The sequence below is a fragment of the Nannospalax galili genome, unplaced genomic scaffold (assembly GCF_000622305.1).
Source record: "Nannospalax galili isolate Female #2095 unplaced genomic scaffold, S.galili_v1.0 scaffold957, whole genome shotgun sequence".
Classification (NCBI taxonomy): Eukaryota; Metazoa; Chordata; class Mammalia; order Rodentia; family Spalacidae; genus Nannospalax; species Nannospalax galili.
The window spans coordinates 328714-354798 of record NW_008340047.1 but is presented as its reverse complement, the minus strand read 5'-3'; the positions used below and the strand labels follow the sequence as shown (position 1 = coordinate 354798).

The 26085-nt window shown below is 50.0% G+C and overlaps 1 protein-coding gene across 1 annotated transcript in view; it reads right to left on the bottom strand.

Moving 5' to 3' along the window:
- Positions 1-22530, bottom strand: part of Cngb1 (cyclic nucleotide gated channel subunit beta 1) — a 69586-nt gene extending 47056 nt beyond the window's left edge. Inside the window, exons 1-15 of the mRNA XM_029564385.1 lie at positions 22327-22530; positions 19443-19500; positions 19114-19186; positions 18244-18358; positions 18110-18152; positions 17282-17318; positions 16276-16351; positions 15544-15583; positions 15026-15173; positions 12874-12949; positions 11318-11354; positions 5403-5565; positions 4352-4418; positions 1931-2150; positions 1002-1038 (exon numbers count right to left, since the gene is read on the bottom strand). Coding sequence (XP_029420245.1) covers positions 1002-1038; positions 1931-2150; positions 4352-4418; positions 5403-5565; positions 11318-11354; positions 12874-12949; positions 15026-15173; positions 15544-15583; positions 16276-16351; positions 17282-17318; positions 18110-18152; positions 18244-18358; positions 19114-19186; positions 19443-19500; positions 22327-22530 — 1394 coding nt within the window. The remainder of the gene's footprint in view (positions 1-1001; positions 1039-1930; positions 2151-4351; positions 4419-5402; positions 5566-11317; positions 11355-12873; positions 12950-15025; positions 15174-15543; positions 15584-16275; positions 16352-17281; positions 17319-18109; positions 18153-18243; positions 18359-19113; positions 19187-19442; positions 19501-22326) is intronic.
- Between the last annotated feature and the right edge of the window lie 3555 nt (positions 22531-26085).

Genomic DNA, 26085 nt, shown 5'->3' with positions numbered 1-26085 from the left:
TGCCTGCAGCTCTCCAGGTTTCCTGCAGACTATCTGGGAAACCCTGCACATCGATTCTGAGCAGCGCATAGTGCCCTTTGGTCTTCACCCCAGAGGTCCTCCTCCTAATGCCCCTCATGGCATCCCCTTTTCTGGACCCCCTCCTTTACCTGCTCCTCTTCTGGAATCTTTGTTCTTGAGGCCCAGTGCACAGATTGCCTCCTCAGGGAAGGCTTCCTTCCAATTAGAGCTGTGGCTTGTCCTGTAGTTCCTTGTCTCTGACAGTGTGGATGTGGCCCTGGAACCTGATATGGAGACCTGGCCCTAGCTGTCTCTATGTCCGCTGACCCACTGGAGGAGCCCAACTCAGTCAGTGTTTCTCGGCAGGGCATCTTTGAGCAGAGTTCTGAACTGCAATGTTCCTGTCCATAAGATGGGGCCAATAGCAGGCTGGCTATGCCCACTGTCCCCGCACAGAGTCTGGCAGGTCTTGTTTTTACTGTTCTTACTGCTAATCCCAAAGGAGGTGGCCTAGGCAGTAGGTTAGAAGACAGCTGCATGGATCAGGGAGTATTTTGACAAACAACCTCAGCTAGCAAGGCTCACTAGCCAGAGGTGGCTCTGTCAGTATCATCATCTGCTGAGGAGTCCATGTACCAAAACCATGTTGCTCCTACTCAACTGTGGGCCGGGTGCCTCCCAGGGCTCCCTCTGGCCCAGACCAGAAGCAACAGCCCCTCAGCTTCCAGAAAGTTTCCAAGTCCCAGGGATCTCTAAGCAGAGGAGCAGAGACTGGCTGAGGTGGGTGCCCAGCAGACGCCCTGTCTTCTAGATTAAGGACTAGGGCTCTGTAGCCACAGCCAGCTTCAAAATTCAGCAGTCTACTTCTCCTCCCCACATCCATGCAAGCCATGATCCCAAGTTCAGGTCCACGGATCACCTTCAGCAGGCTCCTCCCCTGAAATACCAGCCCAGAAGGAAGAGAGGAGGAAGAGAGCTCAGAGGCAGAAGTGGTCACCTACTTGGGTCTCCTGGGCTCTGCTGGCAGGGGTGCCCATGATACAGGAGGTCAGCTGGGAGCTGTGACTGTCACCCCAAGCCTGGAGCATGTGAGTGGAGATGTGGCGAGCCCTGCCGGGCCAGCCAGCACAGCAGCTCCCAAGCCGCTGTGATTGGTACAGCAGCAAGCCACCACCGGTCCTTCCTGCCTCTAGCCAACTCTGAGGGGCTGGGCAGGGGAACTGCAGAAACACCCCAGGGAGAGCAGGTAGGGACAGTTGCTAGGAAAAGCCAAGCTGCTGCCTGCAGAGACAGGGTTGCTAGGCAATCCTCTGTGTTTCCAGGGCCCTCGCGTCATCAGTAACCTGCGTCTCTGCAAAGATGGCCAAGGGCATCCTTCCCCTAGACAGTGACAGCCCAACCTGCTTGTCCCCAGTTTCATCTGTGCATGTTCCTGGGACCTCACTGGCTCTGTCAGCGCAGGGCTCGTGTTCCTCCCCATGCCTAGGGCCCAAAGGTTCTCTGAGTTTAAAACTGCAGGCGATCATGTGTGTGCCTGTGATATCTGTGAGCCATGTAAGCATGCATAGGGATACTTTTCTTCACACATGTGAGCCTGTGGGATGTGTGTAGATGCATATGAATGTGCATAGCTAGTGTGTGTCATATGTGTGTGTGTGCCTGTGCACACTGTGTCTGAGGACATGTATGTAGTTGTGTGCATTTGTGTGGGTCCAGGTGGCCTTCAGGGGTGCTCCGGCTTGAGAGCAGGGGCACACAGCAGGATTTTCAGGCCTGGCGCACAGGTTAGTGGGGGAGCAGCTCAGAGCTCAGTGCTCTGCACAGAGATGGGTAGAAAGCAGAATGTGAACCAGGGTGTGCTAAGGAAGTGAAGCAACATCTGGCGCTTCCATCCAGCTCGAGGTGTCAGGAGGAGACCCAGAGGGCAGACCTGGGAACACAACATCTGGCGCTTCCATCCAGCTCAGGGTGTCAGGGGGAGACCCAGAGGGCAGACCTGGGAACACAACATCTGGCGCTTCCATCCAGCTCAGGGTGTCAGGGGGAGACCCAGAGGGCAGACCTGGGAACACAACATCTGGCGCTTCCATCCAGCTCAGGGTGTCAGGGGGAGACCCAGAGGGCAGACCTGGGAACACAAGCTTCATTTCCTGTAGAAATACTTTCACAGGTCAGAGGTGCCTACGGATGGTGTGGACATCTTTTTACTTTTTTGTATGTTCATGTATGTGGTGTGTACATATGTGTACATGTTTGTATGTGTGTGTACACATGTGTGTATCGTGTGCACCTGTGTGTGGCCCAAGGTTGCTATTGAGTGTCTTCATCAATCACTTTCCACCTTATTATTGAGGCAGGGTCTCTCAAATGAACCTAGTAGAACTTTCCAATACGACTAGTCTGGCTAGCCAGCTCACTCTGGGAATCTCATCTCCACCTTCCAAGTATGGATTATAGGCAGGCAGCTATGCCCACTGGTATTTATGTGGGTTCTGTGGATCTGAACCCTGGTCCTCACACTTGCTTAACAAGCATTTTAGCCACTGAGTCATCTCCCCAGCCCCTGGACGGATAGCTTTTGAGAGGTGGTAAGCCCCCATCATTGGCAGTAAGAATAAAGTATGTGACTTCCCTCAAAGGTTGGGAAAATAAAATGTGAAGTGGTGCTCTGAGAGCCCCTGATATCCCACAGGATTGTACCTCAGATCCTATGCTGGTTAATGGTTTCCCGACTGGGTCTAAAGTGGCCCTTGGCGGGGACAAGAACTTTACTGATTGATGGCTCCCTATTCCAGGCAGGCCTCACTGTGTCCATCCACTATGGTCCCTGTGGTGCTTCTGCAGGGGCTGCTGTCAGCCCCCTACAGCTGTGTAGGCAGGCACTCAAGAGGGAAGTCACTTGCCAGGTGACTCTGCTCACAGATGTGCAGGGCCATTTCTGGTGCAAAGCTGCTCTCTTGACACTTGTCTCCTGAGGAATTTCCCCATCTCAGGCTATGGCCAGAGGGACAGCTCAGGAAAAATAGGTCTGGGCCAGGGGTTGCTACAGTGGGTGACATGGCAAAGATAAGGACTAAGGCAAGGGACTAGGGCAGGGGACAGACAGCTCTCGACCCTGTCCACAGCAGATGCCCTGTTTTCCCTGCCTACACCTCTCTCCTACACAGCTGTCAGAACCCACTTCAGGGGCATCTCTCCTGGAGCACTGGCTGAGCACTCTGTCCCTTCACTGACTGGAGGAGTCCTCCAGGGTCCTCATCGCATTTGAACTGGTCATTGGACCTGTCCTCTCCTCTCTTATTCCCTGCCTTCTCTCCTGCCCACAACTCTCAGCCATGTTGGCTCTTACCGCATGTTTCTAGCACCTAAATAGGCTCAGGGGTCCGCCTTCCATCCTTCAACATTCATTTGAACTGAGCTGTATGCTGCCAACACCAGAATCACCAGATTCTGTCGACACCAGAATCAAGCGTTTCTGGACAACTGAGCAGAATCCAGGGCAGCGACAGACACAAAGGCCACTGCGAAATCATTGGTATGTGTGAGTGTGTACATGTGTATGCCTATATGTGCCTCTGTGTGTGTGCCTCTGTGTGTGTACACATATGTGTGGCCTGTGTGTGCTTGTGTGTGCCTATGTATGCATATGTATATGTATGTGTGTGTGCCTATGTGTGTGCCTGTATGTGTGCACATGTATGCATGTGTACATGTGTGTGTGTATGCCCACATGTCTTGCATGTGTAGGAGACACAGATTTGTTTATTAAGAGAGGAGCACTCAGGTCTGGAGAGATGGTTCAGCAATTAAGGGCACTGACTGCTCTTGTAGAGGACCTGGGTTCAGTTCTCAGCATCTACAGGGTGACTAACAACCATCTGTAACTCTAGTTCCAGGGGATCCAACACCCTCTTCTGGCCTTCATGGGCACTGAATGCACATGGTGCACTTACATATATTCAGGCAAAACATTCATACATGAAAAATAAAAATAAAAAGATGACAGCATTGTAAGCCTAATGTATGCATCTATACATGCATTCAGGGAACATTTATTTAGTGCCTACTGTGTACCAGGCATTGTTCTCAACTCTGGAGTATGATAGTACAAACAATAGGCGTAAATCCTAACTCTCACAGAGGTGCATCTGTGTGAACTGGAAGGGGGTTGTTGAGCAGTGGCTAATTTGGTCCCCAGTTCATTCTGAGCATGGGAGAGGACCCCAGCTTTCTCAGTCCTCTGGTCAGTACCAAGCAGTGGCCAGCACAGAAGCAAAGCAGAGATCAGCCCAGCCCAGGGGTCCTGCCATCCCTCTCTGGAACCATGGTGCCCAGGACAAGTGACTCCCACAGGCTCCTCCTGCTCCTCTTCCTCATCTTCCTCACCTTCTCTTTCCTCTTCAGTCTGGGGCAGCGCCCTGAGTTGGCCAGAGGCAGGAGATGAGCCACCACTGCTGCCCACATCCTCCTCTCATCCCATCTCTGACATACATCCTGAGGCTCCCCAGCAAAGTTCGACCTAAGAACCCCACCCTGGCTTTCTCTAGCCACACGCTCTCCATGCTGTCCTTGTCCTGGGCCAGCTTGGAGCCTCAGTGGGCCTCAGTTTCTGCTTTTGTTTTTCTTAGCAATGCAGGCCAAGAGCTTGACTTGTTTATCATAACATTTTGGAACTAATCCGCATCCAGAACATCCCTCAAAGGCCTGTGTATTACAGATGAGGTCTCCAGAATGTTGCAATTGGAAGGTGGTGGAGTCTTTAGGAACAGAGCCTAGTGGGAGGTCCCTGGGGACAAACCCTTGCAGGAGACAGGGAGAGCCAGTCCCTTTCTTTAGTGTAAGCTTCCCTGCTATGGAGTGAATTCTTTTGTTCTTCCACACCTGTCCCTCACCACAGGCTCAAAAGCAACATATTGAAACCTCTGAAACCATGAGCTCAAATCAACTTTCTCTCTTTTCAAGGTAGTGATCCTGGATATCAAAAATCTGACTAACATACAACCTAAATGTCATCAGTGGTTGACATGTTAAATAAATGATGGTATATCCATACAATGGAATACTATACAACTGTGAAAACAATGAGGATGATCTCTAGCTACTGAATAAGACTTCAAGGTATATTACTGACCAAACTCAACAAGGGGCAAAAAGATGCATGTGATATGCCATCTTCTATGGAAAAAGAAGAGAGAGGATTTACACGTTTATGCAGTTTATTCCAGACTCTCTGGAATAGGGCATAAGAGCCCAGGTATCTGTGTGGAGAGGGAAGGCTCTGGGGGGTGAAAAGGCAGGTTTATTCCTGCACTGGGCCCTTGTATGCCTTTAGGATTCTGTACTACATGCCTGGGACTTTCTCAAGCAACATCTCACTTTCTGGGACTTCTCTGGCTTCCCACCTGGGCATCCCCACTATGGTTTCACTCTCTTCTTCTTCCTCCAATGGAGCAGCCTCTGTCCTCTGTGGGTTGGTGCTGCCGTCTTGCTGGGCATCCTCCCAGTTGGGGTCCACCTCCTCAAGGACCAGGTCAGGCTCCACTTGCTCCATGGGAAGAATGTTGACTGCGGGGGACAGAGAGGAGCCATTTGTGAGATGAAGAGAGTCTTGGGTGTGTACCTTGAAGGTCCTTCCCCAGCAGTATCTCAGTCAGCAGGACCATAAGCAACCAGATCAGTGTCCAGAAGACAGCCTGAAACCACAGCCGCTCAGCCAGCTTCCTTCCAAGACTCCCTGCCTTTTCCCATTGAGGCGGAGCTCTGACTACAGCTGCTGGAGCTTGATTTTTTTAAAATCAGGGCTTTCTTCTTAACACTTCAACCAAGAGCAGAAAGAATATTCTAACTACAGCATCCAGGCTGATGCCAAAGGACTCAGGCAGTAGATCCCTCACCACCTCACGAGCACTGTGATCTGGACTGTCCCCATGGTAAGAGAAAGCCTGCTCCCTGCCTACTTCCTAGGTGCTGTCCCTTGGTGACAGCATACCTGTGAACTTAGCACTTGCTTCTGGAAGCCTATTTCTCTAGTGGACCCAGACTCTCCACTCTCAAATGGAGTTAGACTTTCTCATGGGGACGTGGGAGCTAATTAAAGATGTCTGTAATGTCCAGCATTTCTCCATGTCTCCTGATCCCTGACTGAAAAGGGCCCTGGCATATATACTCTTCACCAAAGATGGTTTGGGCCACTGAGTGTGATGGTGCGCTCCTGTAATCCCAGCACTCAGAGGCAGAGGCAGAAGGATAGCAATCAGGAGGCTTGAGGTGTAGTGAGCTCCAGCCTAGTCTGGGCTACAAAGGGAGACCCTGCCTCAAAAAACCAAGAAGTGGGGTCAGGGCATCTCACAGAGAACCCAAGCCTACTCTGAGCAAGTATCAGGGAAGGAAAGGGACACTTCCTACATACCAGGTGTTCCCCAAAAGTTCCCAGGGTCTTGGTGGTCTTTATGTTGAACAAGAATTAGTAATGGCAGCTGTTAACCTATTTGGTTTTGAGACACAGGGTCTTGCTGTGAAGCCCAGGCTGCCCTCATACTTCCGATTCCCCACCTCTGGAGTGCTGGAATTACAGACATGTGCTGATAATTGCAGATAATTTAAAATATTTTTTTGGTCTTTTTTTTGAGACAGGGTCTCCCTGTAGCCCCAGCTGTCCTGGAACTTACTATGTAGACCAGACTGGCCTTGAACTCACAGAGATCCACCTGCCTCTGCCTCCTGAGTGCTGGGATTAAAGGCATGAGCCACCACGCCCAGCAAAAGATTTTTTTACTTGTGTGTGTGTGCATGTATGTATGTGCATGCAAGTGCCCATGGAGGCCAGAAGAGGGCAACAGGTCCCTTGGAACTGGAGTTACAGGCAGTTGTGAGTCACCAGATGTGGGTGCTGGGAACTTAACTCCAGTCTTCTGTAAGAGCAGTGTCTTAGTTTGTGTCTTCATTGCTGTGACAAAACACTCTGACCACTACCAATTTGGGGAGGAAAAGGTTTATTCAGCTTATATCTCCTGGGTTACAGTTCATTAGGGAGCCCAAGATAATAACTCAGGGCAAAAACCTGGAAGCAGGAGCTAGAGCACAGGCCATGGAGGAACGCTGCTTACTGACTTGCTTCCCTGGCCCCTGCTCAGCTTGCTCTCTTATCCAACAAAGGCCCACCTACCCAGGGGTGGCACCACCCACAGTGGGCTGGGCCCTCTCACATCACTCAACAGTCAAGAAAATGCCCCACAGACATGGCCACAGGCCAGTCCAATGGAAGCAATTCCCCAGTTGAGGCTCCCTCAACCCAGGTATGTCAAGTTGACATTAAAGCTATCCAGCACAAGCAGCAAATACTCTTAGCCATCTCTTCGTCCCCAGCTGTGACTTAAATGGGTGTTGGCCTCAGATCTTGTCCTGGGACCCTGCAATACCAGTAACACAGTTCTGTTCCTGTACCTCATTCCCACGAGCTATACCACAGATGCAGGGATGCAGCTGGGCCACAGATGCAGCCTTCTGAGATGGGAGGAGCCATTCTCCCCATTTCAATTCTCAGATTTTATATTTTATTCCCTAATCTACAGATGGACAAACTGCATAGATTATCACTTTTATGGATGCTTCTGGAGGACCAGGCCCCAAGCTTTCCCTCTGTACTGGGAAGCTCCTCCCCACCCCCATGCTGAACTGTGCATTTTTGTAGTTGGTCCTGGTTTCTCTAGCCCTGTGAACATCCCTGGGGTTTGACTACCCAGCATCGTCCCCCAGCTATGACTCCAAGTGCAAAAGTGTATCTGTCATTCTATTGTCAGCCACAAAGTCCTGCCTGGATCTAACAGGGGACGTTCAGGAGACGGACTATCTCCAGCCTGAGACCATATACACTTCCACAGAACCCCAAAGGATGAGAACAATATTTTACAGAACAAAGAGCCAGCTCAGAGAGGCTGAGCTACATGTCCAAGGCCACACAAGGAGTTGGCAGCAAAGCCAGGTGTCCTGACTCCAGTGATAAATGTACCCTGTGAGCACTTCCCTTGGTGCTGGGTGCCCCACTGGGTGCTGTCCCCAACAGTGCTGCAGTCCTTGCTTCCTTGCTCGTGAATAGTTTCTTTTCAGGAGCTCTGGGCAGGGGCAGGGGTTGTGAGCAATTCATAAGTATGTCTTCTCTTCATCTCTGTAGGAGGTCTGCAAGACTGGCCAAAGATGCCACAGCGCTGGGTTAGGCCTCCAGCAAGGAAGGTCAGGGATGGGGTGTCCCTGGCATATAGCTAGGGGAGGGCTGGAAGGCCTGGAAGGCCTGGGGTCCTTCATGGACATGCTGCCTTGTGACCAACAACCTCTCTGTCTGCAGGGCCACTGAATGAGGTTCTGACCCCAGTCAGTGGCAGCCAGCGGCCAGTGACACAGGTGTTCCTACTTCCAGAACCAACCATCAGGGGCACATGTGCTCTCAGCCACGCCAGACCTCAGGTCACAGGAAAGCCACGGCCCTGGATCCAAGGTATCCTCCCCGGCAGGCCTGGCTCATGACACCTCTTCCTCTTAGTTCAGATGACCTCTCCTCCCACCTGCTCTGCCCTGAAGCATGAATCCTCCCTCACTACACATTTCTGAAAGGGTGGTCTCAAACACTTCCATCCCCAGAATCATTTGAGGTAGGCAGGTGCCTCTTGGAAAGGCAGATCCCAGGCTGCCCACACCCCAATCATGAGGTCTAGAGGTGGGGCATACTTCATAACTGACCCCAGTCATTTTGGATGGGGCCCTGCTTTGTTTACTTTCCCTGTCTCCAGAGCTTGTTCAGCCTTGGGGTAATCTTTGTGAAGCCGGTCTCCAGCTCAACCACCTACAGTGGCTCCCCATTCCTAGATCCTAGTCCCTGCAGGTCAGGTGCCAACATGCCCAGTTCTGTCTTCATCACCAAGGGCTTGGGATCCAGTTAGCTCAAGTACCCAGGGTTCTGCAGCCCCATGTCCTCACCTCCAGGAATTTCCCACTTTATTCTTTCTGCAGGAATCTCCCTTCCACACTGCCAGCCTGAGACCTCAAGGGTCTCAAACTCAAACTCAAATAGCAGATATGAACAAAGGGACAGGTGCCAATTGCCTGCAGATAGCAGCTGCTTTTCCACTGTCCTCACAAATATCCATCACAATCAGACTGGCCCTGTATTTGAGGGAACTCAGGCCTTTCTGTGTAAAGCCATCTGATTCTTAAATGTTGTCAACTAATTCTGTTTTAAAATCAGTCCCCGACCTAAAGAAAGACCTCTAGGAGGCAGCCGGGACCTCAGGATACCCGGACAATTACTCTGACCTACAGGCCCACAACCACAGGCCACACCTGTTCAGCCCACCTCCCTTTAGAACCTAAGCACTGCAGGTAATGGCGTACACCTGCAATTCCAGCAGACAGAAGGCTGAGGCAGGAGGATAGAAAGTTGGAGGCCAGCCTGGGCTGTAGAGCAAGAACTTGTCTAAATAAATAACTAAAACCAGGGCTGGAGAGATGCCTCAGCAGTTAAGAGAACTGTCCTCTTGTAGAGAACCCAGGTTTGATTCCCAGCATATGCATGATGGCCAACACCCTCTGTAACTCCATTTCCACGGGATCTGATGCCCTCTTCTAGCCTCCATGGATATTACACACATGGGTGTACTTACCTACATGCAGGCAAAACATTTTTATATATAAAATAAAAATAAATAAATAAAACCTAAAAATTTCTTTCAGATCTATCTTAAGCATATCATGCAGCCACAGGTTTGAGGTGCAAAGTCATGCTTTTTAATGTCAATTATAACATCGCTGTCACTGATGTCCCTGGCTCATGCAGGGAGATAACACAACCAGGCCTTGGGAGAATCATTTTGGGGAAAACTAGGTCCTGCAGCAGCATGATTGTGCCAGGTACCCCATGAGCGCTGCATGAGGACCTTCAGACATTCAACATCAAGGCCTTGGTGGGGGCTCTTCACAGCCTCCCCACAGGAAGTCCTCCTGCTGCCTAGACTATGTCCAGGTTGCCCATGGCCGACCTTGCCTTTGCTGTGGTCTGGGTGCTATCCCCTGGCTAGGCGCCTTGAAAAGAAGCTCTGGGGCTTGGTGACTGACTTCCCTCTCTCCTGCCTGGGAATGCAGAGGGGCAGGAGTTCAGTCCAAGGAGCGTGGGGATTGGCAGCTATCCCCCACCCAAAGGTCTTCTTTTCAGGGCATCCTTCTGTCCTTCATCCATCCATGTGTTTGTCTATCCGTGCTCCCCAAATCCCCTTCTCTCCCTTGTTTCAGAGGCCTCCAGCTGCTGCCACCCCTGAAACAAAGGAGGAAACAGAACAATGGGCATCTGGGTGGACAGGCAAAGGATGGATGGAGGGAAAGATGGATGGATGGATGGATGGATGGAAAGATGGATGGATGGATGGATGGATGGATGGAAAGATGGGTGGATGGATGGGTGGGTGGATGGATGGATGGATGGATGGATGGAAAGATGGGTGGATGGATGGATGGATGGATGGATGGATGGAAAGAGATGGATGGATGGATGGATGGATGGATGGAAAGATGGGTGGATGGATGGGTGGGTGGATGGATGGATGGATGGATGGATGGAAAGATGGGTGGATGGATGGATGGATGGATGGATGGATGGAAAGATGGGTGGATGGACGGACGGATGGATGGATGGAAAGATGGGTGGATGGGTGGGTGGATGGATGGATGGATGGATGGATGGATGGAAAGATTGGTGGATGGGGAGGCCAGGGAACAGAGTAGGGGAAGGAGAGCAACATGCATCTTCCAGACCCTCAGTCACTCCATGTTATATGTTCAAGTCCCACGCTGTTCTCTGTGAATGTGACCTTATTTGCAAATAGGGTCTTTGGGGACATGATTGGCCTAAAGATCTCAAAGCAAGAGTCTCCTGGATTTAGGGTAGGCCTTCTACCCAGCAATAGATGACTTTTCAAAAGGGAGAATGAGCAGAGGAGACGGCACAAGAGAAAAGGCTGGCAGGAGACAGAACAGACAGGACAGTTGCTAGAAGCCAAGACTCTGCTTAGCCAAATCTACATGCCCAGCTGCCAGGGCCCAGTCCCCAGGTCTGGATTATAGCCAACAGGAAGGGGTGTGAACTTGGCTTCAAAACTCTTTTCCTGACAGAGGATGGAAACCTGGGAGGAGGGGCTCCAGCCACTGGCTGGTTCAGCTACCAGGAAAGGCTGAGCAGGGGTGGGTTTCTCTCAACTCCAGGTTAGGAGATCCCAATTGTGCCTCAAACTCAGACCTAAGGACACACACAAGGACCCACAAGTGTGGTACTTACTGGTCTGCACATCACACGTCTCAGAGCTGCCAGGCCCCTGCATGAGAAGAAAAGGGTAGACTTGCCATGGCTGCCTCACCTGTTTCTTTCCTGCCACCAGCATATGCCTGTCCTCTTCCCACTAGAGCCTGCAAAGACCCATCACCTCCACTTGCTGCCCCTGCCTGCCCACAAGGCCACCTGCTGCTCCCATCCCTGTCCCTCCGGGACAAGGGCCTGGTCCTGTCTCAGCAGTTTTGCTCAGGCTGGGCACCAGTCTGGAATGGAATGCCCTCTCCTGGAATGACCTCTCCAGCTCCCTCTATGAGATGGTCATCCTCTCCCTCCCAGCACCTAAAAGGCCTCTCTTTACGGTACCTACTTACTTCCCCTGCTGCCCTAGTCTCCAGGGTCCCTGGGGCACCTCCATCAGCTGATGGCTTTCACCACCCACCCCTTTTTAAGCCTTGGAAATCTCTGAAGCCAGCACCCTCTACACCTGTGGGAGACAGGACGATGGGGGCAGATATTAGAACACAAGCCTGGCTTCCAGAACCTTCTGTGAGCACAGGAGCCAACCAGAAGGGGGTAGGTGGATGGGACTGGGTGTGGACTCAGGACATCTGACTTCAGACTGCACCTGTGGGACCATGGCTTACCTCCCATGGAATAGAGAAGAGGGCCCTTCTGTACCCAGAGCCAGTGAGGGAAGGGGGGCTTTGGCTTTGTGAGGCAAGGTGGGGGGTACCCTTAAACAGCCATAGCAAGGGTATCTGCCCAGATGGACTGGGCCAGGACCTTGAGGCACCTAGAGGCCCTGGACAAATCCAGGCTGTCCTCTCTCCAAGGCTTAGACACCTTTTTTACAGCATTCTTTCCTGCTTTTTCCACAATGCTGGGTGGTAACAAGGAGTTGTTAATCCATTGTTCAGAGGACAACTGAGGTTTGCATAGAACCAGGACCAAGGTCACACAGCCAAGACTGTGATTATACCTCCCATCTCCTAGTTCTAAGTGCTTTTTCTATGGAGATGTGCAATTGTCCCCAAGAAAGGGGAGTCAAACTTCAGGATCTTGAGGAAGAAAAGAAGGGGGTGACCAAGGCTCTGCTCCCCTACTAACCATGCTGGGACTCCAAGCAGCCATAAGGGCGGAGGACTTTCTGTAGACTTTGCTTTCCCCTAGAACATTCCACATTCCTTCTCCCTCTCTCTGTCTGTCTGTCTCTCTGTCTCTCTCTGCCTCTCTCTTTCTCTCTCTCCATCTATCTTTGTACATGCTTGGTGGTCTCTTCCACTAGGAAGCCTTCCTGGATGCTCCCAGGAGGCTCCACTCCCGAGCCCCATTACCAGTATCATCACCTCCATCACCTCCAGTTCCAGTACATGAGCTCCTGGCAGGTAGGCCATCCTCTGAGCTAGTGTGTATGCATATAGGCAGGCTTCAAGGCTGTTTCCATTGATGGCTCCCTTCTTGCTATGTCTCTACCAGGGACCCAGACCAACCACTCCACCTTTATCTGAGCTCCCGAGGCCCTTCCCACCACCCAGGGCCCCCAAGGCCCAGGTCCCACGCACCTGCTCCCTGACTTTTTCATGGAGCACCGGCTGTGGCAGGGCCATCTCCAGCCTGCGCAGGAGCCACGCTATCAGCCTGTAGTGGAGACATGAGGTGAGTCCAGCTGGGAAGACTCGGGGTGGGGAACAGTCAGAGAGCAAGCCTGCTGGGATGCAAAGCATGCTGGAAGCCAACCCCAGGTCTCTAGCCCCAAAGGCCCCTCCCTCTCTTCCCCTCCTTCCCAACATCTGAGACTCTCCCCTCGCCTGACTGAGCACTGAAGTAGTTCAGCTCAGCTGCCACCTGCACCTCACCCCAGATGTGCATTTCCAGCTTCTCACATACCTAGGAGAGAAAGCATTGGGCAGTACCTGCCCTGGTACTGCCTGAAACACATGTGGCCTTTAGCTGGGCAACTGTACTTGTATCAGTTTATCCCCCACACTTACTTGGAAGATTTTTGACTGCAGGAAAAGTGTGAAAACAAATCTAAATGCCCCTCCCCGTGGTTGAATAAAAGTCGATATATCCATGGAAAGGAGTACTATACAGCTCTATGCAGTGATTGAAAGAATGAAGCAAAGGGGCTTGAAGAGATGGCTAAGTGGTTAAAAGCACTGGCTGCTCTTGCAGAGGATCCAGGTTCAGTTCCCAACACCTATATGGTGGCCCTTATAGTTCCAGGGAATCTGATGCCCTTTTTTGTCCTCTGCAGGCACCAACCATGCACGTGATGCACATACACACATGCAGGTGAAATACTTATACACATAAAATAAAAGTAAAATCTTTTTTAAAGAAATGAAGTGGAATTGCATGTATAAGACCATCTCTGGGGGTTGGAAAGATGCCTCAGCGGTTAGGAGCACTGATTGCTTTTGCAGAGGACCAGGGTTAGATCCCCAATACCCACATGGAAGCTAACAATCATCCGTAACATAATTCCACTTCCAGGGAAATCCAATGCCTTCTACTCACCTCTGTGGGCATTGCATGACACAGGTGCACTTACATACATGCAAGCAATACACTCATACATATAAAATAAAAATAATAAATAAAATAAAAAACAAAACCATCTCTGAGGAAATTTTTTAAAAAAATTGTGTGTGTGCTTGGTTTATGCACACACTGGTGTGTCTGTGCCAACATGCAGAAGTCAGAGGAGGTGGCAGGTGTCTTCCCCATCACTGTCTGCCTTGTTCCTTGGAGGCAGAGTCTCTCCCTAAACCTGGAACTCAAGTTTTTCAACTGAAGTGGCAGCCAGCAAGCCCCAGCAATCCTCATGTCTCTGTCTTTGACTCCCTCAATGCTGGGGTTACATGCTGGGGTTAGAGGCCTGCACAGGACCATGCCCAGTTTTTTCATGGATGCTGGGGTCTGAACTCTGGTCCTCATGTTTGTGGAGCAAGCTTGCATAGCAAGCACTCTCAGCCACTGAGCCATCTCTCCAGCCTCTGAGGGACTTTTTTAAACAACAAAAGCAAAATGCAAAAGAATACTTGTAGTTTTCTTTTTTAGGCAAGTGTTCTACCTCTGAGCTACATTCTTGGCCGTGTGTGTGTGTGTGTGTGTGTGTGTGTGTGTGTGTGTGTGTGTGTGTTTATTTATTTATTTTCACTTCTTGTTTCTGTTTTGGGACAAGATCTGGCTATATAGGCCAGGCTAGCCCTAAATTTCTGATCCTCCTGCCCCAGCCTCTAGAATTCTAAGATTACAGGTGGGCACTGGGTGTGTGTTTTTTTGTTGTTGTTGTTTTGGTTTGGTTTGGTTTTTGGTTGGTTTTTTTTTTTGGTTGGGTTTTTTGGTTTGTCAGTTTGTTTATTTGTTTGTTTTTTGAAATAGGGTCTCATTATATAGACCAGGTTGGCTTCAGTCTCACAGAGATCTGCCCGCCTATGCCTCCCAAATGCTGGGATTAAAGGCATGCACCATCACACCTGGTCATACTGGGTGTGTGTTTAAAGAAAAAGCACACTCTCCGGCCTGGCTGATGGGGAAAACCAGAAGAGTAAGATGCTGCTAATGGGGTATGACTGGAGAGTTTGAGTTTTCTTCTGGGAATATGTGTTAACCTTCTAATTTAACAAACTAGTTTTGTAAAGGCTGGGTACTGGGCTAGAGCAAAGCACTATGCCTACTCGTAGGAGGTATGGCATTTAGGAGGCTTACCTGCCAGGGTCTCCTGGTGGTGGCAAGGAAGAGGCTTGGAAGCCAGGCTGGGGCTTGGCAACTGGTTCTTCCTCTGGCTCCAAGGTGCCAGGACTGGACAGGGTGGAATTCTCTGTGGGCTCTGTCTCCACAGGAGGTCCTGGAGGCTCTGAGTGGTGGGAAAATGAACACTAAAGACCCCACAGCAGGGCGTCATCCAACTCTCTTGGATATAGGAGGCCAGATTCGGAACACTGACATGACTGGATAGGGAGCACCTTTAGGGCCACTCTAAACAACCCTATCATCAAACAGTCCGGGAAGGGAAAGGGACATGTCTAAGACTGTGAGATCTAGCCAACCCAAGCCTCTGGAGTCTCAGCTTGGACGAGGGTGGGGGTTCTAGTGCTTTAGCAAGACCTGAACTTCTCCGTTGTCTGACTGAGAGATAAGACTCCTCTGAAGCCCCCAAAGTCCAAGTTTCCCCCCAGCCCAGCCTATGGCCACCTAGAAAGGCTCTCCCAGTTCCCTCTCTGTACCTGGGTCCAAGACAGCATTAACAGGCTCAGTTCTCCAGGCCTGGATGACAAATAGAGAGATAGGTCAGCATCAAAGACAGACTTTAATATACCCTACCCTGGTCACCTGTGCCCTGGCTCCAGGCTTCTCTGCATGTGTATGTATGTGTGTTGGAGGGGGGTGCTTATGTGCATGTGATGATGGTGGTAGTAGGATTTGATTCTTAATCTTCATTGTCAACCTGCTTAGATTCAGAATCATCAAGGAGTCACACTTCTGGGTCTCTTGAAAGAGTTTACAGAGAGGTTTAACTGAGGAGAGAAGACCCACCCTGAATGTGTATGGTACCATCCCATGGGCTGGGATCCCAGACCGTGCATAAAGGTGAGCAAGAGAGAGGACCAGCTTAATTTCTCTCTGCTTCCTGACTATAGACACAGTGACCTGCTGCCATGCCGCCCCTGCATGATGGATTACCCCCACTTCAAACCATGAGTTAAAATAAACTTTCTTAAGCAGCATTTGTCAGGAATTTTGTCTCATTGACAAGAAAAATAATGAACACAGTGGCTTATCTTGTCCCCAGCCCGGGTCAGTTGCTCCTAAGTGAAGGACACTCCCAAAGAGAGACTCCAAGGAGAAGATCCATATCTCAGTGGGTGTGGCCAGTTGACCACAGCCTGTTGAGGGGCAGTGTCTTGAGCCTCCACTCTCCCAGGTAGTGAGCTGCCTAGCCCCTCCTCTCCACTCACCTCAGAGGGTTTGGGGGGCTGAGGTAGCACCTTCTCCAGATTCTCCTCCAGCCACCTGAGCAGCCACAGGCTGGGCCTGCAAAAAGCCAGTGGTCAACAAATCAGAGTCATCTGAGGTACCCTGACTGTCCACTGGGGGTCTAGGCCTGGCCAGCCTTCCATACCCGGGAGAAGAAACGTACAATCTAAGGAATGAATGAGTGAAAGAATGAACAGTAGCTGGGACAGAAGAAATCACAGAGTGGTTCTCCAGGCTGATGGGAGCACAGCAATCTGAAAACTTCTCAATTATTAATAATTAGCAATAGCTACTAATTAAGGACTTTAGATAAAATCCTAGGTCTCCAGCTTTGGGGTTTGACTTGGTGTTTGTTTTTGAGGCAGGGTCTAGCTAAGTAGCCCTGACTGGGTTCCATCCATCAGCCCCTGGCCTCAGTCTCCCCAGTTGTAGGGTTCTAGGTGTGTGGCATCCTATCCAGACTGATTTCCCACTTTTCTTAAATCATGGGAGGCTCTGTCCACACTGGGCTGCAGTTCCACCAGGTACAGGTGGCTGTAACTGGGCAGGGCCCTTCCCCGAGCAGGGTTTAGGCTCCTCTGTATGCCATTCCCATCTGACCTGACATTCCCACTGAAAAGTTAGTTGTTCCTGAGATATTATATACTGAGAGGCTGAAACAACTGGGCTACCTCTGTGTCCCTCAGGTGGTCTAAGCCCTGCTTCCAGATGCTACATAGCCATGGAGCCTATCTGTGGGGACCTTATCCTTGCTTCTTTCTGTTAGAGGTGGCCCCACCCAGGATCTCTAGCAAGCAACACAAAGCACAGGAACACTGTCCCCATTATACAGATGAGAAAAGTGAGGTGGAAAAGAGGAAACAGGCATGCTGCTTCAAGTCACACAGGTGGAAGTAAACCCTGCCCCTAAACCCAGGGCTCAGCTCTGTGCATACTGCCCCCCCCACACACACACTACAGGCAACAGTGACACTAATAGGAACTTACCTAGTGTCTTGGACCCTAGGAACCTCATTAGAGCCATCTGTAAAGGAGAGAAGCAGGGATGGGGAGTGGATACTCAGTGGGTACAAGCTGCAATTAGAGAGCTCTTAAGTCCTACCTGTACAGTATGGTGGGTACAGACAGCAACTGAGTACCACACATCTCAAAAGCTAAAGAAAGGCCGGGCAGGGTGGCATACGCCTTTAATCCAGGCACTCAGGAGGCAGAGGCAGGTGGATCTCTGTGACCAGCCTGGTCTACATAGCGAGTTCCAGGGCAGCTGGGGTACAGGGAGACTCTGTCTCAAAAAGACAAAAAATAAAAAATAAAAAAGCTAAAGAAAGGACCAGATATCCTCACCAGGAAGAAATGGTAACTCTGAGGAGACAGGTAAGTCTAACCTGATGACAAGTATGTGCATTTAACAGGGTCACTAGTCCCTGTTAAGATGCACAATGCTGTGTTTTATGTATCAGTTAAAAAAATAATTCTGTTTTAAAATAAATTAACAAATTGCAAATAAAACCATAAAATCACTGGAGAAAGGAAGGGAAGAAGGAAGGAGGAAGGAAGGAAGGGGAAGGGAAGGGGGAGGGGAAGGGAAGGGAGGGAAGGGAAGGGAGTGGGGGATCAAGTAGAAGACACCCCACCCACCTGGAGCCCTTGGCCATTGTCAGCCTGGAAAGCACTCACACTTGGCTGCCCAGGGCTAGTGTATGGGCTGCTCTAGCCATGTGGCCATGTGGCCATGTAATAGTGTGAGCTCTCTCCATTTCAGGGCCCATTTCAGGGCTCCTATCCCTGGAACACCATCCTGCCTTTCAGTCTTACCTGTGTCCCAAGTGCCACAGGGCCCTGAGATCTGTCCCCCGACCTGTCAAGACAGATAGACAGACATGACAGGGCGTCCAAGGAGCGACCTCCCCCTTCCATCCCCCACTGACCCTTTCCCCTTGCCCCAGTACCTGAGCTGGGTCTTCCATTCCAGAAGCTGGATTCTGGTCCCCTTTGCTGCAGGTAGGCTGTGGCACCACCTTCTCCATGCCCTTCCAGAACCAGGTCAGCACCCAGGTGCTGGGACTGCCAAGGGACAGGGACATCAGTCCACTGCCACCCCATCCGAGTGGCAGTCCATAAGCATCCCAAAGGACTTGGCCTGAATCAAGCCATTATCTGCCCATGATGAGGCTCTAGAAACACCACCTCTCTCCTGGGCCTTGGGTCCCTCTCTGGAAAATACGGGGTACCATCCAGTCTCTCAGGAGGCCATGAGTACCCATTGCATTTGGAACCTGCCCTTTAGATGCTCCATACAGCACAGTCAGCCTCTCTCTGTACCCACACCCATCAGTCTGCCCTCCCCATCCCACATTCCCACTCCAGAAGCCTCCTGAGGGTGACTCTGGACTGAGACTGATTAACTGATATGAGGGTCCTGGGTCCCCACCCTTTGGCACCACCCTGGGCTGTGCTTGACTGGACAAACATCTGAGAGTTCATGCATGAGTCTGGACTCCTGGCTTCACTGGAGAAACGAGCAGCTCCACCTTTGGGTCTGAAGTCACCTCAATACTGATACAGTTTTGGCTCCCTGCCCCTAAGGTGCTCAGTATTGCACCCCCAACCTTTATCTCCTGGCCACGATGCCCATGATGCCCAGACAACTCCTCTCTGGCCCCTGACCTCCGTTGAAACTCCCACAGCCATTCCCAGGATGCTCTGGGCCTGTGCTCCAAGTGACTGCAGATTTGTCACAGACTGTCCCTCTGTCCCAGTGGCTCCCTGGCTAGGGCAAGGGAGTTGGGGTCCAGAGAGAGAAGAAGGCGATATGGTACCTGTTCATCTTGGCAGCTATGGCAACCTGGTCCTGGAGGGTGGTAGAGTGAGGAGGGGCAGGCTCCTGGACCTCTAGAAAAAGAATCCCCTGTATTTCAGATGTGGGCCCCAGGGCGGCCCATTTCTCCCTTGCTGGGAAGGTCAAGTCAGTCGCAGGGTAGAAGCAGGATGCCAGGGGGTTGGAAGATGAGCTCAGTTCAGCTTAGCCCCTAGGAGCCCACCCCAAGCTTCCCCAAACTTCAGTTACCTCATCTAGAAATGAGCTGCTGCAAGGCTCAGAGAGGAGAACTCAACTCCCTGCCCAGTCAGCCTGGGTCCTAGCACTCACCTTGAAGGTTTGGGTCAGCCTCAGCTACTTCCTCTCCTTTCATTGGCTCCTTGGGTGGCTAGAGAGTTCAAACAGAACCTGTAAGCCTCTGGTTCAAACAGACAGCCCCTGATCCATCCAAGGGACCCATAGCCCCGGAAGCTGAACAATTCTCTTCTGAGAGTCATCTCCTACTGGCCTCATCCTCTACCCTGGGCCTCCATTTCTCCCTCCATATGGGCCTGGCACCCAGGCTGGGGCCTCACATCCCAAGATGGTCTCCCAGTTTCCCAAGCCTCATATCCAGTCCATGGCCTGTGAAGGGGGAGGAACTTTGGTACAGGCTCTGGGAAGCAGGACTGGGGAGATCCCCAGCCAGGCCTCTTCCTCCTGATTCCTCTCCCCTGCCCCTGTAGTCGCCACTATTCCTTTACACACCTGTGTGCAGGTATAGAGAATCACACACTGGCATCCATCCAAACACCCTCAGGTGTATACCTAGTCCAGGGGCAGTTTCCTGAGTTTCTGGAAAAGGGTGCCCATACTTTGGATCTGGGTCCCCCAAGAACCCCATTTTTCCTTTACCTAAGTCATATAAGTATATGCATACAAAGACGTGAACATGTATATATGCATGTAACAATGACACACAAACACATACATGTATGTGCATGCATACAAAACAAGTCCATTCACACACATATGCTTGAATGCACTTGCACATACACATGTTAGCAATACAACCATATACATACAAACATACATGCATGCATACACATGTGCATAGACATGCCAATATACAACACACAGATGTGTACATGCAGATATATTTGCATGTGTATATAGACAAAAATATACATATGTATATACATAAACATGAATTTGTACAAATTCACAAACATGGTGTATACACAAACATGCATCTGAAAATATATGTAAACATGCCAGGCATGGTAGCACAGACCTTTAATTTCAGCACTGAGGAGGCAGAGACAGGCAGATCTCCATGGGATTGAGGCCAGCCTGGCCTATGTACCGAGTTCCAGGCCAGCTGGGGCTACAGGGAGACCTTGCCTCAGAAAAAAAAAATATATATATATATATATATGTATATATATATATATAACTATACATGCACACACATAAATGTATGCACAGAGTTGTGCAAATATGTTCATACATGGACAGACAAGTATGTGCATACACAGCACATAAACTCATATACTCAGAAATGTGCACACAGCGTGTAACACATGCACATGGAATCATGTGCCCATAATAAACATATACTGCAAATACCAACACATACCCAAATTCAAAACACCTGTGTGTGTTCACAGTATAATATCATGAGTATACCACATGCATAATGCACATACATGCGTACACATGTGCACCCCCTATGCCTATTTCCTAAACATGCTTTGTACTGCCCCAGTTACAACCGTCCCTCTGCCAGGAACATCTTGTTTCTGCAATTCCCTTACAGAAAACTCTGCCAGCCTCGGTGTCTAGGGAGTACACTCCACTTGCTTCCAACTTCCAAAGTTACATGACCATTTCTTGTGAGTGCCAACGGTCCTCAGTCTGACACATTTATTTATTTGACCCTTCTGGAAGGGTCCTGCTGAGGCAATACCAGGGCTCATGTTCACTTGTTCTGTGTCCTGGCAGAAGGAACCAACTGGTACTGACCCCCAGGGGCAATGCCTAATTGATTCATCTTTATGCCTTTTGCACTGAGCACAGGATCCAGCATCAATTAGAAGCTAAATGAAATTTGTTTAATTGAGCTGCTAAATTAGTTGTCATCAGGCCCCTGAAGGGATGAGATGAAGAACTGGCAAGTTTTGGTATGCTTGAAGAAACAGTCTAGAAAAATGTTCCTCAATGTGTAGCACATGGACCAATGCCAGTAAACTGCTACTGGTCTATGGTGATTGAACAGTTTGTATCAAAACGTGTATTAAGGGGCAATGTGATGGCTCAGTGGGTAAAGGTGCTTGCTGTCAAATCTAAGGACCCATCTTCCAACCCCAGGTCCCACATGCTAGAAGGAGAAAACTGCCTCCTGAAAGTTGTCCTCTGACGTCCACACAAGTACCATGGTATGTGCATGCACATGTACTAAATAAAATAATAAATAAATAAATAAATAAATAATTTAAAAATTCTGTGTCATGTTCCAAAGCATATGTACTCCATGGAACATTAATCCTAAAAGTTACTTAAAATATAAATGCTCTTTTAAATATTGTTTATATCTTATTTCCTCCATGAAAAAGACTTCATACAAAACAAATACCAACTGAACGAAGCAGTGTACTTAGTTACACAGACTTCTATTCTGGAGCAATTTCCAAATCTCATCATGAACTGGTATCAAGTGTAGCTCTGCTCTAGACTCCTGAGATTGAAACACATGGCCCCAGGCCACATCCAGCCTGTTGCTTGTTTTCATAAAGTTTTGGGGCTTTGTGTGTGCCTATTTGTATGTGACTGTAGGCATACACGTGCCATGGTACTTGTGTAGAGATCAAATGATTTCACCCACTGAGCCATCTCCTCAGCCCCATAAATAAAGTGAACCATAGCCATGTTCACTTGTTAGCATTATGTATAACTGTGTTCATGCTATAAACAGCAGAACTACTCACAGACAAGGCATGGTCCACAATGCCTGAAGTAGTTCCTGTCTCGCCTTTTAGAGAAACAGTGTTGAGCAAGCCTGTCCACTCTCTGGGCCTGAGTGGCCTAATTCATATGTGTGTTGGGCAAGTGACCACCACGTTTCCCTTTGGCTCTCACTTTCTCTCTTGAGAAAGGTCCATGGGGAACAGGTGGGCCAAGCTGACAAGTCCCTGAGCAGTAAGGCCAGCTTGGCCTCCTCACCCCAATCTCTCACCAGGGGCTCATCTTCTAGCACGGCCTCCTCTGGGATTGTGTCAGGCTCAGGTTCCGGCTCTGGCTCTGGCTCTGGCTCTGGTTTTGCCTTTGGCTCCAGCTCTGATTCTGGGTGTAGTTCTTCTCCATCCTCCTTTTCCTCTTCCTTGGTCTTCTGAGGGGTTCCTGGGGGCTGAGGCAGCACCTTCTGGACCCAGCTCAACATCTTAACACCTGTAAAGAACAGAGTCTTTAGGTACCCCAGAGGGCACAGAGGTGATTTGTGACCACTTTCTGGGTTACACGTCTCCTTCTGGCTCTTCATCTTTAAAAATATTTCTGTAATAGGATTGGAGAGATGGCTCAGTGGTTAAGAGTGCTTGCTGCTCTTCCAGAGGGCCCAAGTTCAGTTCCTGCCTGCCCTTTGAGTGTGACTTCTTTCACTTGGTACATGCAGTTGAGACACCTCCATGTGGGCTCTTTTAGCACAAGTTCACTCATTTATGCTATGGAGTAGCATTCTGGTATGGATTTTTCATAATTTGCTTATCCATTTCCAAGTTGAGTGAATGGTTTGGGGGAGATTTCAAATAAAGCACCCATAAACAAAAAAGAAATATTTCTGCAAACTTATCCCCAAGTATTTATCTTATGTACATAAAAAAGTTGTTTACAGTAGTTTTAGAGCAAAAGATGAAAAACATCAAACAGTATTCAGTGGGAGGAGACCAGCTATTGGAAAGAGCGTAAACGCTCCTCAGTGGAGAGATATGTATTGAGTCAATTGCTATTCAGCCAATCATGGACTATATGGGCCCATTGAAAAAGGAAGAAGCAAATTTCTTTGAACTAACAGGAGACGTACATGCTCTAGAGTTAAGTTGTGAACAGATGATAGACTCCCTGCATCTCTGCTTGCCCATTTAATGAGGATATTAAAACCAGGCATGGTGACATCACTTATACTGCAGCACTCAGGAGGTGGAGGCAGGAGGATTAAGAGTTCCAGGACAGCGGGCATAGTGGCGCAAGCTTTTCATCCCAGTACTCAGGAGGCAGAGGCAGGCAGATCTCTGTGAGTTTGAAGCCAGCCTGGACTACATAGTGAGTTCCAGGTCAGCTGGGGCTACAGGGAGACCCTGTCTCAAAAAGACCCCCCCCCAAAAAAAGAGGCAGTATTCTCAGACCAGGGATTGGCCCATTTTGAGGGCTTGCTAAAAACTGGTCATGACTACCAGATGAGGTGCTGAGTGCAAACACTGACTATGGAATATCATACACTGCAGAATCTTATGGCAGAGAAGAAATACCAATGGTGTATAAGGAGAAAGTCTGTATGGTTTTGATACACTGACCCGTACCTATCATTTTTTGACTTTGAAGATAAACTGCCAGTTAGACTTCTTTGTCCTCGTGACAGTGACATTTTGGTCAGTTTCTGGTTCATTGATCTTCAGCAAATGGAGAACTAGGCTCCATGAGACCAATCCTTGCAGGATGGCCTGACTCAGCAGCCCTGTCCAGGCTGACTAGTGGGCAGGCTCCAAGGCCACTCTGGACACAGGCCCACCCAGGCCATGTATCTCTGCCCATCTCTGCCTGGACTCCAGGCTGAAAAGAGCAGGCCCAGGGCCTGGGATCCCCATTCTAGTGCTAGCTTCCCAGAGGCCCTGGCCACACTGCTGGACCAACTCACAACCCTGACCTCTGACTCTGCTAGAGCTCAGCAGCCCAACTTTCCCCCAAGGCAGGATGTACTGGGGGCAGAATTCAAGGTGCAGCCTCCAAGGAACCAGCTCGAGGAGAGCCTCGTTCTTCCCATTTCCTGCTGACTTGGGGTGTAGACACAGTGACTTCCTAAGGCCATATATTTGAGAGCTATTGATGAGAGATTATACAGACCCCAGCCAGTCACCACAGGCCTGAGAGCCAGAACTGAGCTAAGCATGCCCACCGACCCCACCCCCAAATCCCTTTTGACCACACTGATCCTTCTGCCCTTCTTGCCCCACCCCCAGTAAGAGAAGCATCCATTCTCAGCATAGACAGGTCAACCAGCCTGCCCAAAGTGACCCTGGACAAGCCAAGTTTACTCTCAGATCTGCCCAATTCCAGCTGTCCCACATCTGTTCTTGGGTCTTGACACTTCCCCTTCTTGGCCTCTGCTGCAGGCTGGCCCTTCCTAGTGAGTGATAATCCTGTCTTGCATTTCTGAACCTTCCAGAAATGATTAGAGAAGGCTGCCTACTAGCCTGGTTTTCCCTGGATGGGAATTCTGATGCCCTGTCTCATCTTGCTTCCATGTCCCTACTGACCCCACTTTAAAGAGGGTGACTGAGGCTGGAAGAGGACCTAAGGGTGGCTGCCCAGGGAACTGTGGCATTGGTCCACCAGCATTTTAAGGATCTTCCAGGTGGGGCTGGAGAGATAGCACAGCGGTTAAGAATACTGACTGTTCTTGCAGAAGACCCGGGTTCAAATCCCAGCACCCATATGGCAGCTAACAACTGTCTATAACTCCAGTTCCAGGGGATCCGACAGCCTCTTCTGTCCTCCACAGGCATTGCGCAACATGGGTGTACTTACCTACATGCAAGCAAAACACACATACACAAAATAAAAATAATAAAATATTTTTTTAAAAAGAATCTTCCAGGGAACTGGAGAAAATACAGGTTTCTAGGTTCCCCCAAACCTTCTGAGGCTGCCCTGAAGATTTCAAAGTCTTCAAAGTCTGAGTCACAGGATGGAATATGGGAAGAGGAGCCACAGGTCTCCTGTATGGTCTAGTCAATCACCTAAGTGCCTTGCTAGAAGCTGAGCCTGGGGATCCCCACAGGAGCCCAATTGAGCCCCCACCTCATTTTGAGTTACCTGCTCAGATGCCAACCTCTAGCCAGGAATTGCCTTCTGCTGCCCCCACAGCTGGCCTCTCAGACACAGAGGAGGATTAATTAGTGCTAGATGGGCTGGGTGCAAAGGATTAGCAGGGGCTGAAAAGGGGCAGCAAAGAAAGACTGATGCCCAGCAAGTCAGAAGCAACCCTTGTGTGTGTCCAGCAGGATCCTAGAACCCAGGTTTGGGGCCAGATGGGTTGCTAGAGAACCTGCCTAGTGCCAGTGTCTGGCTCCTCACACATGCTGACCAGGCCACAGAGCTACTGGGAGACCAAAGGACTAGAGGCCTGTGTGGTACTAGGAGACTCTGCAGAGTGGTAAAGTCTCAGAAGCTCAGTCAGTGGGGCAGGAAGCTCTCCAGCCCCAATGCTGGGACTCAGTGGACTCTGTGTGGCCAAGAGTCTACAATAGCTTTAGCTCTAACACAATAGTCACGAGCCCGAGATGAGGCCTTTAGTGCAACTCTATTAACCTGAATTCCTCAGAGAAATAAAACCAAGAGAAAATGAAGTCCCAGACCAAGGACCTAGGATGCAGTCCCAGGACCAGGTCTCAGGCTTGAGGGTCCCTGAAGGGTGACTGGTGCAAGACGCAGAATCCAAGTGGCCAAAGGAGCAAGGCAGCAGAGGAGGAACCACATCCAGTCAAGCAGAAAGAGCCAAGACAGAATTTTCCCCTTTCCACTTTAATGCCCCCCACCAAGTCCTCAGACAGCTGGATAGTGCCCACTCACAATGATAATGCCCACTCAGTTGGCTGACTTACACACCAGGCTTGTCTGGAACTACTCTCCCAGGCACACCCAGAAGTCAGGCTTCACCAATTCTCTAGGCATCCCTAATATAATCAACTTGACACCAAAAATTAACCATCACAGACCCCAA